The 14528-nt window shown below is 40.3% G+C and overlaps 1 protein-coding gene across 1 annotated transcript in view; it reads left to right on the plus strand.

Annotated features, from left to right (window-relative positions):
- Positions 1-3364, plus strand: part of METTL8 (methyltransferase 8, methylcytidine) — a 43397-nt gene extending 40033 nt beyond the window's left edge. Inside the window, exons 7-9 of the mRNA XM_052652949.1 lie at positions 2117-2223; positions 2358-2423; positions 3174-3364. Coding sequence (XP_052508909.1) covers positions 2117-2223; positions 2358-2423; positions 3174-3364 — 364 coding nt within the window. The remainder of the gene's footprint in view (positions 1-2116; positions 2224-2357; positions 2424-3173) is intronic.
- The last annotated feature ends 11164 nt before the right edge of the window (positions 3365-14528 follow it).

Here is a 14528-nt window from a genome sequence, read left to right on the forward strand (position 1 = left end):
ATAAACAAGGAAAAATAGTTTTCTTTTCCATGCACTTATGTTCCAATTTGTTTAAATGAGATATTCTCCTAGTCATGCCACTTTTTTTGGTCTCTTATTTTCATGGTTACTTTCAGTTTCTCACTACCTACTTCATTACGTGACATACTCTTTCACCTCATTATTCCACTGAACAATATTTAAATTGGAAGGAATTTACAGATTATGTGATCCAAACCTTTCATTTTTAAAATAAGAAATGCTCAGAAGCTTTAAGTAGTTTGGATAAAGCAGAGACAGAAAGGACTTACTACACAGGCTGCCATTTACCATTCTCTGCCCAGGGCCGACATTGATAACTGATTTTGTAGACTGTCATTCCCAGCAAGTCTTGAGTCCTTCTTAATAGAGCTCTGTTGGCAGCCGCTGTCAGTCACTTGGCTTGTTATGAGATCTGAAATCTTTGCCATCTCTGTACCATAATCACATGTAAGGCTTTGAACACTTAACCAAAAAACATTAAATCAGGAGCAGTCACAAGAGGTCATGTCTGATTGGGAGCTAGATGGGTAGAATAAACAGTAAAAGAAAGAAAGGCTTCCCAGTATTGAGCTGGGGCTTAGAGTGTGAATAGAATTTAAATAGGCAGAGAGTAAGGAGGAGAGAATTTTTTCAGGGGAAGCCACGCAAGAACAGGCATGGGCAGCTCGGAATGAAGCGTGTAACAGTTTGGCTAGCGATGCTTCAGATTAAGAAGCAGTGGGAAAGATGTTGGAAAGATTAATTGAGGCCAGTTGTAGGTGATCTTAAGGATTCAACTAAGAAGCTAAGAGAACTAAGATTTTTATCCCATGGATAAAATGTCATGAAATTTTGCGCAAAGGGATGATTTGAGAAAACCATCTTTTTAAGCAGAATAACTCATCAATGATATACAGGAAGGATTGGCAGGGAAAATAATAAAGCTAGTTAGAACCAATTCTCTCTCCAGCCAGAAAATGTTGGAGTTTGTACTAAGGGAGTACTAAGACTCTGATGCTGGGAGGGATTGGGGGCAGGAGGAGAAGGGGACGACAGAGCATAAGATGGCTGAATGGCATCACCGACTCGCTGGACATGAGTTTGAGTGAACTCTGGGAGTTGGTGATGGACAGGGAGGCCTGCTGCTGCTGCTGCTGCTGCTAAGTCACTTCAGTCGTGTCCGACTCTGTGCGACCCCATAGACGGCAGCCCACCAGTCTCCCCATCCCTGGGATTCTCTAGGCAAGAACACTGGAGTGGGTTCCCATTTCCTTCTCCAATGCATGAAAGTGAAAAGTGAAAGTGAAGTTGCTCAGTCATGTCTGACTCTTCACGACCCCATGGACTGCAGCCTACCAGGCTCCTCTGTCCATGGGATTTTCCAGGCAAGAGTACTGAAGTGGGTGCCATTGCCTTCTCCAGGACAGGGAGGCCTGGAGTGCTGCAATTCATGGGGTCGCAAAGAGTCAGACACGACTGAGCGACTAAATTGAACTGAATGGAAACAAAAGAGAGAAATACCAAATATGTAATAACAATAATAAAAAGACATACAATTTGATGATTGAATAGTTGTGAAAAGTATAATGGAGAAAGAGAAAGGTAAAAGAGGTCAAAGATTTTTCTGAGGTGTTACACTTCAGTGAATGATGGTACCTTTGAACTAAAGAAGTCAGGAGGAAAAGCAACTAGTTTTGGAGGAAAAAATGTCCCTGTTTAGGTATATCCAATTTGGGACAGCTCTGGCATATTTTTTGTCATGCAAGGAAAATGAGATGACTTCGGTTTTTTCTGCCTGTAACTACCTGAATTTGCTGTAAATATCAGGAATGTCTGTATGGTTTTGCAGTTCAGTTTTGACATCATACATCAAGCTATGTGAAGTTACCACTGTAGTCATTTGGGTGATTTCTTGATATTCTAGACTTTTTGAATCTGATTACTGAGCAAATTGCTATCCTTTTTCTTTCTATACAAAATACTTCTGTTTTTGGTGTCCTTATGTTTGTGGCTTAGATTTCTTTGGCCTTATCAAGCTATGCTTATTTTGTCATTAAGAATGTTAAATGTGGCGTAGAAAACAAGACTTCCACAGTCTCCTGCTTTGTCTTCAAAGGATGCAAAGTGTTATAAACCGATTGTCCAAGTTACTGAAACCTGGGGGAATGCTGTTATTTCGGGACTATGGAAGATATGATAAGACTCAGCTTCGTTTTAAAAGGGGTAATGATATATTCAGTTTGGAATTGTTTTCATGTGTTTTAAATAATGCTGTGTTTACATTTCATGTCAGTTTTGTTGTGGGTGGTGGTTTTTTTTAAGGAATACTAAGTTTCTCTTGTCACAATTTTTTTTAGGACATTGTTTATCTGAAAATTTTTATGTTCGAGGAGATGGCACCAGAGCATATTTCTTTACAAAAGGTACGCATATCTATAAGAGGAAATAATTAGCTGTAGAAACTTTTCTTGGGTATTATTTGCAGGGAGAAACTCAAAAGCTCTAAAGTGAGGCTTCAGGAGCTGATTAAACATTAGCTGTCTTTACACTTTAGTTATTGTAACTGTTGTGTGTAAAAGCTTGAAAATGGCCTTTTGCCTTTTAATCTCTTTCCAATTGACACTGCTTTAAAGAATCGCTTGTTTCATTCTCATGCCCAAATGACGTTTCTGTTTTGGAGGTACCATTAGCCCAGATATAAAAAAATTGATGACATGCCATAGTCAAAAGAGGGAGTTTGATTTTGAGTCCATAGAAAATTACTTATCCCTTATCAATTTCTCGTTTAAAAAAAAGCATTTAAAATGAATTCTGCATTCAAGTACTTTCCCCAGACTTACATGAGTACTTTTATAATGTGCCATTTTGGATCTCTGCAAACCAGCAAGAATTCAGACCTAGGGCATGTCTCAAAATATTGAAAACTGCAACCAGTAGTGTTGTGTATCTATTTATACCTGCTGTGTTCAGCTGTTTATACTTGGTGTGTTTGTGTGAAGTAGGGGAAGCCTATTTGGTGTCATAGGTTTCCTTCATCAATTTGTACTAGAAAATGTTTCTTGGTATAAATGAAATTCGTATGGTCAATCATTCCATTAATGTTCCATTGTTCCTGACTGCCCCTCTCCCCCAAGTCACATGTCATATATTTGATTGCTATTTTTGTCTCACAGGGGAAGTGCACAATATGTTCTGTAAGGCTGGGTTAGATGAGAAGCAAAACCTGGTTGATCGTCGCTTACAAGTTAACAGGAAAAAAAAAGTGAAAATGCACCGAGTGTGGGTTCAAGGCAAATTCCAGAAGCCATTACACTTGACTCAAAAAAGCTCCAACTTGGTATTTTCAGTCCTTTCTCATGGCTGAACTATGTATCATGTTAAGGTACAAACCAGAGGATTACACTATTCAGAGTCTTCAGTAAATCTTTCATTTTTGAAAAGACAATCAGAAGAAGAGAATTTATGTATCCTGCTGTTTATCGTGGATGGACTGTTTTGTGCATTTTAAGCACACAGAAGTGACTTGGAAGAGAGCACAACATTCTGTGTTTTCAAAACTTAATATGGACCCACAGAGATGTTATGGGGAGGGAGGTGGGAGGGGGGGTTCATGTTTGGGAACACATGTAAGAATTAAAGATTTTAAAATTAAAAAAAATTAAATTTAAAAAAAAAGAGAAAAAGAAAAAAAAACTTAATATGCTCAAGCTTGTTTGGATTTATTATGTCTTAACCATTTGGTTTGTTCTCTGAGTTTTAAAAGCATTTAGGTAGATTACTGATATAAGTCAGATGATTCTGAGAAACCAAAGCCTGCCATTTTTTAGAAGTGAAAAAAACCATCTCCTTTATACATTAGTTAAACACCGCTGAAGTCTCCTCCATTGTTAACTGATAGCAGAATCAGCTTGCCTTGTTTCCAAAGAAAGTCACAAGACCAAGGCAAAGGCCTATTTTTTTGTTTTGTTATTGTCTGTTGTCCATCCCCAAACCTTTTTTTTTTTTAATTTAGAGACTAATGTCTGAAACAGAATTTTAATTTATCTTTCCTTTCCTAAAATAGGGGAAGTATGACTAATGCTAACATTATTTTCAGGCTATTCTTTGGTGTACAAGTTGGAAGCCTTCTTTAAGAAGACTATTTACCCAGGAAAATTCTTAAATTGTAGCAATTAAAAATTTTTTACTATTTTCTGGTGGCCCAGTAGTTAAGAATCTGCCTACCAATGCAGGGGACATGAGTTCAATCCCTGATCCAGGAACTAAGATCCCATATGACATGGGGCAACTAGACCTGCACACCCTTGTGCTCCACAAGAAGAAGCCACTGCAGTGAGCTCGGGCACCACAACTAGAGAGCAGCCCCAGCTCAGTGCAAGAGAAAGCCTTCGCACAGCAATGAAGTGCCCATGCGCTGCGTCAAAGACCCAGTGCATCCAAAAAAATTAAAATGTATTTACCATTTTGCCTCAAAAAAGATATAAATTGGCTTGCAACTTGCATTTAGTAAAAATGGAGTTTCTAAGACTGGTCTTTCATTTGTTACACAATGTATGCTGAGTACTTACTTTGTGCTGAATTATATGGAATAATACAATAAATAAGTAAAGTCCCAGCCCTGTCTTTTGAAAGCGTAAGTAGGCTCTAGCTGGCAAAGCAAAATGTGTGCATCCGAAGCCTCTAAATCATGACCGAGATAATATGTGAGCAAGTACTCAAATAGGGAGATTTTCAGCTAACAGACTTTGATTATGAGCCACAGAAATCTGAAAGACATGGACAATCTCTTGAAAGGACCTAGAATGATCATTCCAACTATTTTTCCTTTTTGAACTCACTTAAAATTCAGCTTCCTGGCAGAATGTGATTAATCCAAGCTGGGTCATGGATTCTGCTATTGACAGACTGAGTTATTCGATGCTTCCACCAGACCATAGTGAATGGAGGAAGTTCCTCAAAGGAAAATGAGGACACTGTGATCAAAAAAGAGGAGAGGGATGCTGCCCAGTCAGACATTGCGTGGTATAGTAATAATGTTCTGAAGAGAGAGAAAGATTAGCTATGGGATGGAAGGAAAGAATTAGGGCTGTGGGAGGAGGTAGGTCTCAGACTAGTCCTAGAACGTATGCTCTCAGAAGATGATGAGAAGACAAGTATGTTTGATAGGGCTGTTCATGGTTCAGAATAGTGGAGGAAAGATGGGGAGGGCATCAGCTTGTAGACAGCCTTAAATAAGAGGGTGCGTTGGGTTCTCACCTCTGGACTGGAGCCACTCAAGATTGGTTTGTTTCTGTTTTATCCTAGCCACAGGGTGCTTTAAATATATTTAGAGAGATTGATCAAGGAGTCGTCAATAGAATGGAATGCAGTGAGGTCAGAGATGGGGGCAAGGAAAATCATGAAAGGTATCTGCATACATTTGCCTTGGTAGCAAATCCTCAGAAGTACAATATCAAGGTTTCCGTTTAAACATGCAGTAAATGTAAAAGTAAAAATTTGCCTGAGACTCTTAACTCAGTTGTTTTTCCTAATTAAAGTGTGTATTTTAAAGCCAAACTAGTATTGAAAGTATTACATACAACAAGGGCACTTAGATAAGTTAATGTTGCTATGGGAACCCCCCCTCCCCGCCTGCAGATCTTGTGTCTCAATTTAAAAATCATGGCCCAAGGTGGTTTTAAAAACAACAGAAGGTAAAATTATTCCCACATTCTCACACATGTAAATTGTACTGTCTCTCTCAGTCCTAAATAGCAGATTCAAGCCAGCTTCTTGACTGGCACAGTAAAATTCTGCTTCGTGTCTTTCTATAATGTATTACAGCATGTAGTTAACCTTTAGAAACTTCAAAAATACATCAAACCAAATTTGGACTGTGAGACACAAACTGGGCTCTTTTGGGCTCTGTCTAGCATAGACCTCCTATTCCACATGGCTGTTCATCGGGCCATTTCTATCAGTGTCTTCTGCTTTCTCTCCCTTTGCCTACCTGAATCAACCCCCTATCTAGAATTTGCTACCAGACAAAATATAGATTTTTGGCAGAGGAAAAAAAAAAAACAGAAAGACCTGATTTGGAATATTGCCTATAGATATTAAGAAATCATGAAATGTTACAAATGTATCTGCTTGGGTATTAGTTTAAAAATAATTGATAGCTGCATGAAATTCTCATTTTTCCTCATCCATAGAGGTAGGACTAGTTAGGCAGAGTTTGATATTTAAAAATTCATCTGCTGAGAGAGCTGAATTTCGAAAAGACCATTTTCTTTCTAACAAAAAGATGTATCCATTCATTTTATAATACAGAAACAATGAAATATGCTATATTAAAAATGCACCCTCCATTTCTAAAAATTCACTTTTGAGCATTTTCCAAATGTAAAAATTCTCACGCATATGAAGTACTGTTTCAGAAGGTTGTGAGAAAGCCAAGGTAACAGTTTCTATTATTAAAAGTTTTGCATTTCAGTATGACACATTTGTAGTATTGAAACACCCAGTTAATGCTGACTTCTGAGAACTTATTTGTTTTGCTTGTCTCAGTTCCATATGCTTTGTCTCTAAATTATGAACACATCGAGGTTTCTACCATTATGCAGTCTAAATCATTGCTATACTCATTTGTACGTGAAAATTATTCACCCATGTGTGAAGAGCTGCCCTCCTGGACATCTGAAGCATTTAGACCATTAAATTTCAGGTAACTTGAATTCTTGCCCTCAAACTCCTATGCTGTGTTCCTCTGGTTTTCTAACTCGTCAAAGCCAAGTTCTGAAGCCAGAATATATCATGCACTGTTACTTCCAGTTGGTGTTAATGTTTATTATGCTTCTCACAAGTGCAGATAACTTCACATTTGCATCATTAATAGACTTCTTTCAGAGCCTCTGCTCCTTCTGCTTCCTGCCTCTATTAGTCATCAGTAGACATGTTGGCGTGGTTATTCACCTCCCCGCTTGTGAAAGTGCACTGTAAAATCTAAAGTGCTGAATATGTGTGAGATGTTGTTACTAATAACAGCATCTACAGTCTACAAGGCAGCATACAGAGTACTCCAGCTACAGAAACGTTTCAATGGTTTTATGAGACCTTGTGAGAAAGACAGTAAAATGTGTGGGAAAGTATTGCCTGTCAGACAGGAAGCATGGGTCCTGGTTCCTATTGAACTATTTAGCTGCTCTTAATTTAGTTCTGAGTGCTAAGTCTTTTATATACTACACTTTTATATACCACATTATTCCTTCATTTAATCCTCAAACTCCTACAAATTAGTTTTTATTGTAACCTTTTAACAGATAAGACTAGAACTCTGAGGTATTGGGTAATTTGCCTAGGATATCATCACCACGAGTCAGTGGCAGAAACACAGTGTGGACCCAGAACTGTCTTGATTCCAAAAACTCTGCCTCTCACCAGTCCACTTTTAACTGATAGGCTACAGTGCTGCTCGGGAAAGCTGCTGGAGAAGAAAAAGAGCTCCTGAATCAAGTGGAGAATTACTGCAGTGGGTGGGAGTGTGGATCAGACGATCTTCAAGGAGACAGCTCCTTCTAGATCCAGTGATTCTATGAAATAAGTAGGCAGCATTTATCCACATTACACACTGGGAAGGAGGGGAAGGAAGGGAAGGGAGAGGAATGACAAAGCAGAAGCTTGCAGTCAGCTCTTTTCAGCATTCTGCATATGTTTACTTCTGCTCTGGCCCCGCCCCCTTGGGGCTTCAGACTTCTATTTGGCTCCCCTCCAAACAAGCAGAGCACCCATCACTTGCATACGCCTCACTTAAAAAAAAAAAAAATCAGTCTGTACTGCAAGTGGAAAGAAAAACTCTTAAAGTGTCCTCAAGGGCTCAGCTCCAGCATAATCTAAAATACGTGATCAGAGAGTGTCAATAATAAAATATGAGTGAAAACATCTTTATTTAAAACATTGTATGTACATGAATGCCACATTAATGCCAATTCAAGCATGAAATGTTGAGCATTTCTTGGAATATGGTTTGGGATTTGAGAGGCACAAAGGTACCTGCAAGATGGCTTTGGTGTAGTTATAAATATAAATAGAAATAAAATCACAGTTGCATCTTCATTTATAATGAATATATACTGTGGCCTCAAAGCTGCAGAGAGTGGATGCCAAAATCTGTCTTTCATTAACATATGCCTTAAATGACAGGGAAGAGGTGTTAAGACAAAATTACATTTTCCTCTGCGTATGAATCAGCAACATGCAGTAACAAGCAAGTAATAATAGTTCTGCGTGTGAGTGTCTGCAGAGGGTAAGAAAAACAGCATCAAATTGAAAGTGCAAGTTCATCTGCAAGAGGGCCCAGGTGGCGGCAGAGCACAGCTCCCTTGAGCACCATTCTGAAGTGTCTCAGGGCACAGTGACCCTGACTCTGGCAAGCCAGGTTGGCATGAGCTGCATGGGGCACATTAAAACCTCCAGATGGCTCAAAGCAGCCCACCATCAAGCTGCTCCCAGAGCTTGTCAAAGCACACTACAAGGCACCACCACTAGCCAACGGTTTAAAACAGGTGCTTTGGATTCTACGGTGCATGTGGTTTCACAATCACTTAACCTTCAGTCAGGAAGAGCTAGAGGCGGGTGAAGAGATAAATAAGGTTAATGATACATAAGGAGCAAAAAAGGATATTTAAGAGCACATAGATGTCAAATAGTCATACATAGTGTTTGGTTAGCAGTGTCCTTGGCATCCCTGTGATTTGTGTGCCTATCTTTGATTTTCTTTCAGCAGATAGGCACTAAGTAGAGCCTGGACTCCAGAAAATACATGCTTTTCTATCAGGTGTTACCTGCCAAATTAGATGAGCTCTTGATTGCCTCCTACAAAAGGCCCAAACATCTTTCCTACTTGGGCCTACTCAAGAGAACTATGAGTTTTAGTATCCTTAACACAGATTCTTTGGCAATGTTTTCAACCCATTGCTCCTTTACATGAGACTTCTAGTTCTTTGCAGGAAAGGCAGAAGTTAATTTTTTTTTTTCTTGAATAATCTTTAGATATCAATTGTTGGTTGTTTCAGAACACTTTAGGGAAGGACAATTACCCTTTCAAGTCTTTTAAGACTTTATCATTGGTAAAAAGCTCTAAAACTGTGTAGCTTCCTGACATTAATGAGATATTGTTGCGTCTCTTGCATTAGTTTGCTGTTCAGTCACTCAGTTGTGTTTTGTTTTGTTTTAATGCTGTGTACTTAACAAAAGCAACTATGGTTGCTGCCTCATTTCTCTCACCTCCAGCCTCTTGAGAGAAACTTGTCTTTCTCCTGAGTCTGTCCTGCTGAACAGAACGTAATAGCTCTCCATACATCTTTAGTTATGCTCCCCTCCTTCAGGTGAGCTGAGACAGTGTCCCCTAAGCAGCATTGGAACTTGCACTGAAAATTGCCTGAAAGAGAATGGCTGAAATTGCCAGCGTCTCATGCTGCATTGAAGCAAGGAAATTTCTGCCTCTGAGGATAATAGCTTTTCTCCTTGCTCATACATCTTCCTTCACAGCCCTCATTTATTTTAATGTATATATTCCACTTTGACTCTCTGGAAGATATTTTTTAAAGGTTTTTAAAAAATCCAAATGAAAGATGAAATTCAGGATCCAGAAAGGCATCTATTCTATTTATCTTGTCATGAATGTATTCTTAATCAACCAGTCTTTCTGAGCGTCTCTTCATTTGCTGCTTTGTTTCGTAGTAGAACACTCAGGCTCTGGAGATTAATGAGACAAAGCTTCATTATAACCATCCTTGTTCTACTTCCATGTCTTACAGGCTTTCTCTTCCTAACTCACTCTCCAGGTGCTTCTTTCTCTTGCCAAATAGTGCAAGGAAATACTTCTGCAGATCTTTTGTTTACTTTAGAAAAAACACTGATCTAGGATTTCCCATTTGGGGCAGTGCTGCTCATTTCCTGACTGGCCTTTAAAGTTTGGCTCAGTAGCAACCTGGGGATTTGTTTTCTACCCAGAGTGAAAGGAGCTTGGTGCCCAACGGCCCCATGCTGGAATGAGAATTAAAATTCTACTCATTCCCTGGATAAGCAAGCTGATGCTTTCCTCATAGACTTTTTTTTTTTTTTTTTTTTTTAATTTTATTTATTTATTTTTTTTTTTATTTTATTTTTCTAATTTTAAAATCTTTAATTCTTACATGTGTTCCCAAACATGAACCCCCCTCCCACCTCCCTCCCCATAACATCTCTGTGGGTCATTTTTTTTCCATTCCTCAAAGTTTTGATGTTTAGTCATTTAGCTTTGGCTTTTGAGAGACATTTTAATAGGATTGTTTCTCCTCCAAGTGCATTCAGAAGCTGATCATGGGTACAAGGAAACTCTCAAGAAGGAAGAATCCCCGTTTGCTGTTTTTTACCTACAATGAAAATGATGTACAACACATGCAGTGTTTACCCCTTCTGCATGCAGTTCCATACCCAGCTGCCTGGCCTGGGAAAGAAGAAGCTGGGACACCCAAAGAATCTGGCTTGAGCCACCTCCCTTTCTCAGTCCGCAAGACTGCCGAGTCAACGAAGGCTTGGTTATCACCCAGTTGCGTTTCCTTGTTTCATGTAAGCTTTGCAAATCTCATGCTTTCTTCTCCTGGCACATTTACATTAAGTTTGATTCTAGTTGTGCATCTTTATCTGTACTAGAGTTATGGTTATATATGAATATAAGTTACTCTTCATTCATTCTACCATGGGGAATTTATCCATAGTTTGTTATGAGGTGTCAATAACTTTCTAAACCTGTAGCCTATACTTTAAATATACTGATGCATTTTTAAATTAAAAGATGTTTAAACTAGGATAGTTGAATGATAAAAATAGAAAACCTTGACTGATAAAGGTCTTCACTACATTGGGTGGGTGTTGTCTTTAAGGACTTAATCTATAATAGAAAATAATATGGCAAATAAAATACCATATGGGGAGGGAGTTACAGACAAAGTTATTGGCACAGACAAGGTCCAGTTAAGGAAGCATACCATGTCAGTATGGTGACAAGGAATGTAGGGTCAGGCACATACAGACAGTCACCACTGTGGAAGGCTACCAGTAGAAGCAGCTGGCACTCTGGCCTAGAGAAAGTAGGCAGTGTTCACAGGCAGAGTGGCCAAATGCTGTCCCAGTGACCCAAAGAAAAATGCAAGGTCAGGGAAGACTGTGGCAAGAGTGACTTGTAATTGAAATTCGGAGAACTAGAATGCAAGCTTAAATGCCTCCTAGCCTGGCCCAGGAAGAACCAAAGGCTTCAGAGGCCATGAGCTGTGTTTTTGTTTACCTGAATCATATCACAGAAATGGCCATTAAGACATTTTGTTCTTAATACGTTTTAGAAGAGCAAAGACTTGCTTTTATCTGATTCTTCCTTTTGATTTCAGAGCCTTGTGTTTGTTTTCACAAAGTATGAGTTTATTGATATCCATAAATCTGGAAAGATGGGGTGCAGTTTTAGGATAAACATACCCAGAAAGGTGCAGGCAGAAGGGGATGTTGGCCAAGCCAGCAGATTGTCCTCATTTCCCAGTGTGACATAGGAAAGTCTAGCTCCTACTTTGCAGAAGGGAACATATTAGGTATCAGTATAATAGAGTCACCAAATGATTAAGATGTGCTGGCCTTCTGCAAGGAAATGAGGGCAAGTAAATACAGGCCAGAATAGCCTGTGATACAATACCACAATATGTAGTCACCCCCATCTGGTGAAGTTCAAGAGGCCCCCAGAGTATCCCTGTGTTGCTTGCCCACATTTTAAACCAACTGAGAAAGACCAAGGTGCCAAAAGATGAAAATAAAACGTGAAGCTGATATTGGAGAGAAAGGCTCAGGGTGCATGAAAACAGTTGTCCCCCTAGTACTGAACCCTAGAATCAAAACCTGCAGCTGGATAGCCGGGCTGGGAGAATCTACCCATGAGTGAATGCCCCCAACCTTTTACAGAGTACCTGGCGTCCAAGAGACAGTGAAAAAGGACTAGGTTAAACATGACTAATTCACTTCCCAGATTCACTTTTCATCTAAGTCACTTCACCTCTCCCAGGAATGAGGAAGACAGGACTCAAGAGACCATTTGCTATCCCTCCACATAGCAAGAAACAACAGGAGTGGAAATTACCCCAATGTCTTATAAGTACAGGGTTAAAACATAGCCCACATCTACTGAGACTAGAAGAACAGTGTGGAGTGGACTCCACTTCGTTGTTTTGTCACTTGCTGAGTCATCTGCTCAGCATTACCTGTAAGCCTGTGGCAGCTTACCTGGTCTGTAAGCATCTGCCTTAGTGATGGGTAGAATCTGCACAGTATGCTCTGACACTTGTACATGGTTAGAATACTAGGAACTGCAAACAAAATGAATTTCCAAAGTTACAACCAGTGACTTATTCTGGGAATCCCACTACACTTAAATCTTTACTAGACGTCACTAAATAAATGGCCAGGAGGTCTCGCAACTCTGCCAAGCAGCACTTCTACACTGACTCACTGTATACCAGCACTTCTCAAACTATTCGCGGTGAAGAACCACTGGTTGCTTTTTGTTTTATTTTACCAGTTTCCACATGTCCCAGATTAATAGTTTCATAAAACACAATAACGGTAAATTAACAGGAAAAAAAAAAAATTACTCCAGTTCCTGGCATTGTCTCCTGGTTCCTGCCCTCTCCTCACAATCTCCTTGTTACTGCCCATTCAGTCAGTGTGTGGGGCTTCCCAGCTTAGGTGAAGAATCCACCTGCCAATGTAGGAGATGCAGGTTCAATCTCTGGGTCAGGAAGATCCCCTGGAGAAGGAAGTGGCAGCCCACTCCAGTATTCTTGCCTGGAAAGTCCCATGGACAGAGGAGCCTGGCCGGCTGCACTCCATAGGGTCTCAAAGACTTGGACATGACTTAGCGACTGAATGACCAAGAACAACTACCGCCAATGTGCACCAGTTATATGTCAGGCATTCCTCTTGGTATGGGGAATGAAGGGATGAACAGGAAAAGGTAAAGTTAGGAAAGCCCAAGATTTTCATTAGCTACCACAGATACAAATTTACTCAGTCTCTCTGCCGACCCCATCAGGAACCGGGAATGGAACACCAGCACCAGGTCACAGTCGCCCACCTTGACCTGCTCTGCTGTAAACCATAGCGAGGGGACTTCCCTGGAGGTCCAGCGGTTAAGACTCCACGGTTCCTCTGCAGGGGGCACAGGTTCAGTCCCTAGTCAGGGAACTAAGATCCCACATGCCGTGTGGCATGGCCAAAAAAATAAATAAGCCACAGGGGGACTAAAAACCTACGTCAGAGTATTTGTCTGACTTTGCCTCCTGAACCCTGTTGTCTCTCTTTCCCTCAGAGTGTACTGTGCCAGGACCTAGGCTCCTGCACCTAGAAATGTTTGGTCCAATGCTCAGTGTTTTTGCTGCTATCCTTCTCATCAAGTTGTCTGTGTGAAGTAAACAAAACCACACCTCACCACCCTGCTGTCACCAGGGTTCTTTTTTTATTATTATTCTTTATTGAAGGATAATTGCTTTACAGAATTTTGCTGTTTTCTGTCGAACCTCGACATGAATCAGCCCTAGGTATACATATATCTCCTCCCTTTTGAACCTCCCTCCCATCTCCCTCCCCATCCCACCCCTCTAGGTTGATACAGAGCCCCTGTTTGAGTTTCCTGAGCCATACAGCAAATTCCTGTTGGCTATCTATTTTACATATGGTTTTTATTGGTTCACTTTTTAAACTCTTGACTTTTTTGTGACTATGTGAATCGGTCCAAAGTACTTTCTATGCTGATGTAAAATGGAAAGAGAGATGATTCAGTTCTTTTGTTGAAATCAAAACCTGATATTTTCCCCCCACTCAATCGTATTTAAATGCTGGGTTGATGCCAAACTCAACATGGAGAACTTGGGGGAAGGCCAGTGACAGATAAAATATTATTAATAGTTTTTTAAATAGGAGCCATGATTAGAGAGGCCAAAGAAAATGTGTTTATTAACCCTGGAAGAATATCACATTAGAAGATGAGAATGATAGCTCCCAGGTAGAAACAGAAAGAAGAGTTCTCAGAGAAGAAACATGGGACCTGTTTAGATATAAATGCTAGCTGTGCTCCTGCTGGTTGTGTAACCTTAAACAAGATACTTAACAACTCTGAGCCTCAGTAATCGGAGATCATATTGCATACCTGAAGACTTGCAAGGACTAAATATAATGCACATCAAGTAAAGGCATGATGCCTGGAGATAATCGGCCCTTCAGTTCAGTTCAGTCGCTCAGTTGTGTCCGGCTCTGCGACCCCATGAATCGCAGCACGCCAGGCCTCCCTGTCCGGCCCCAACTCTCGGGGTTCACTCAAACTCATGTCCATCGAGTCAGTGATGCCATCCAACCATCTCATCCTCTGTCGGCCCCTTCTCCTCCTGCCCCCAACCCCTCCCAGCATCAGGGTCTTTTCCAATGAGTCAGCTCTTCGTATGAGGTGGCCAAAGTATTGGAGTTTCAGCTTTAGCATC

Source organism: Budorcas taxicolor, chromosome 2, assembly GCF_023091745.1.
Source record: "Budorcas taxicolor isolate Tak-1 chromosome 2, Takin1.1, whole genome shotgun sequence".
NCBI lineage: Eukaryota > Metazoa > Chordata > Mammalia > Artiodactyla > Bovidae > Budorcas > Budorcas taxicolor.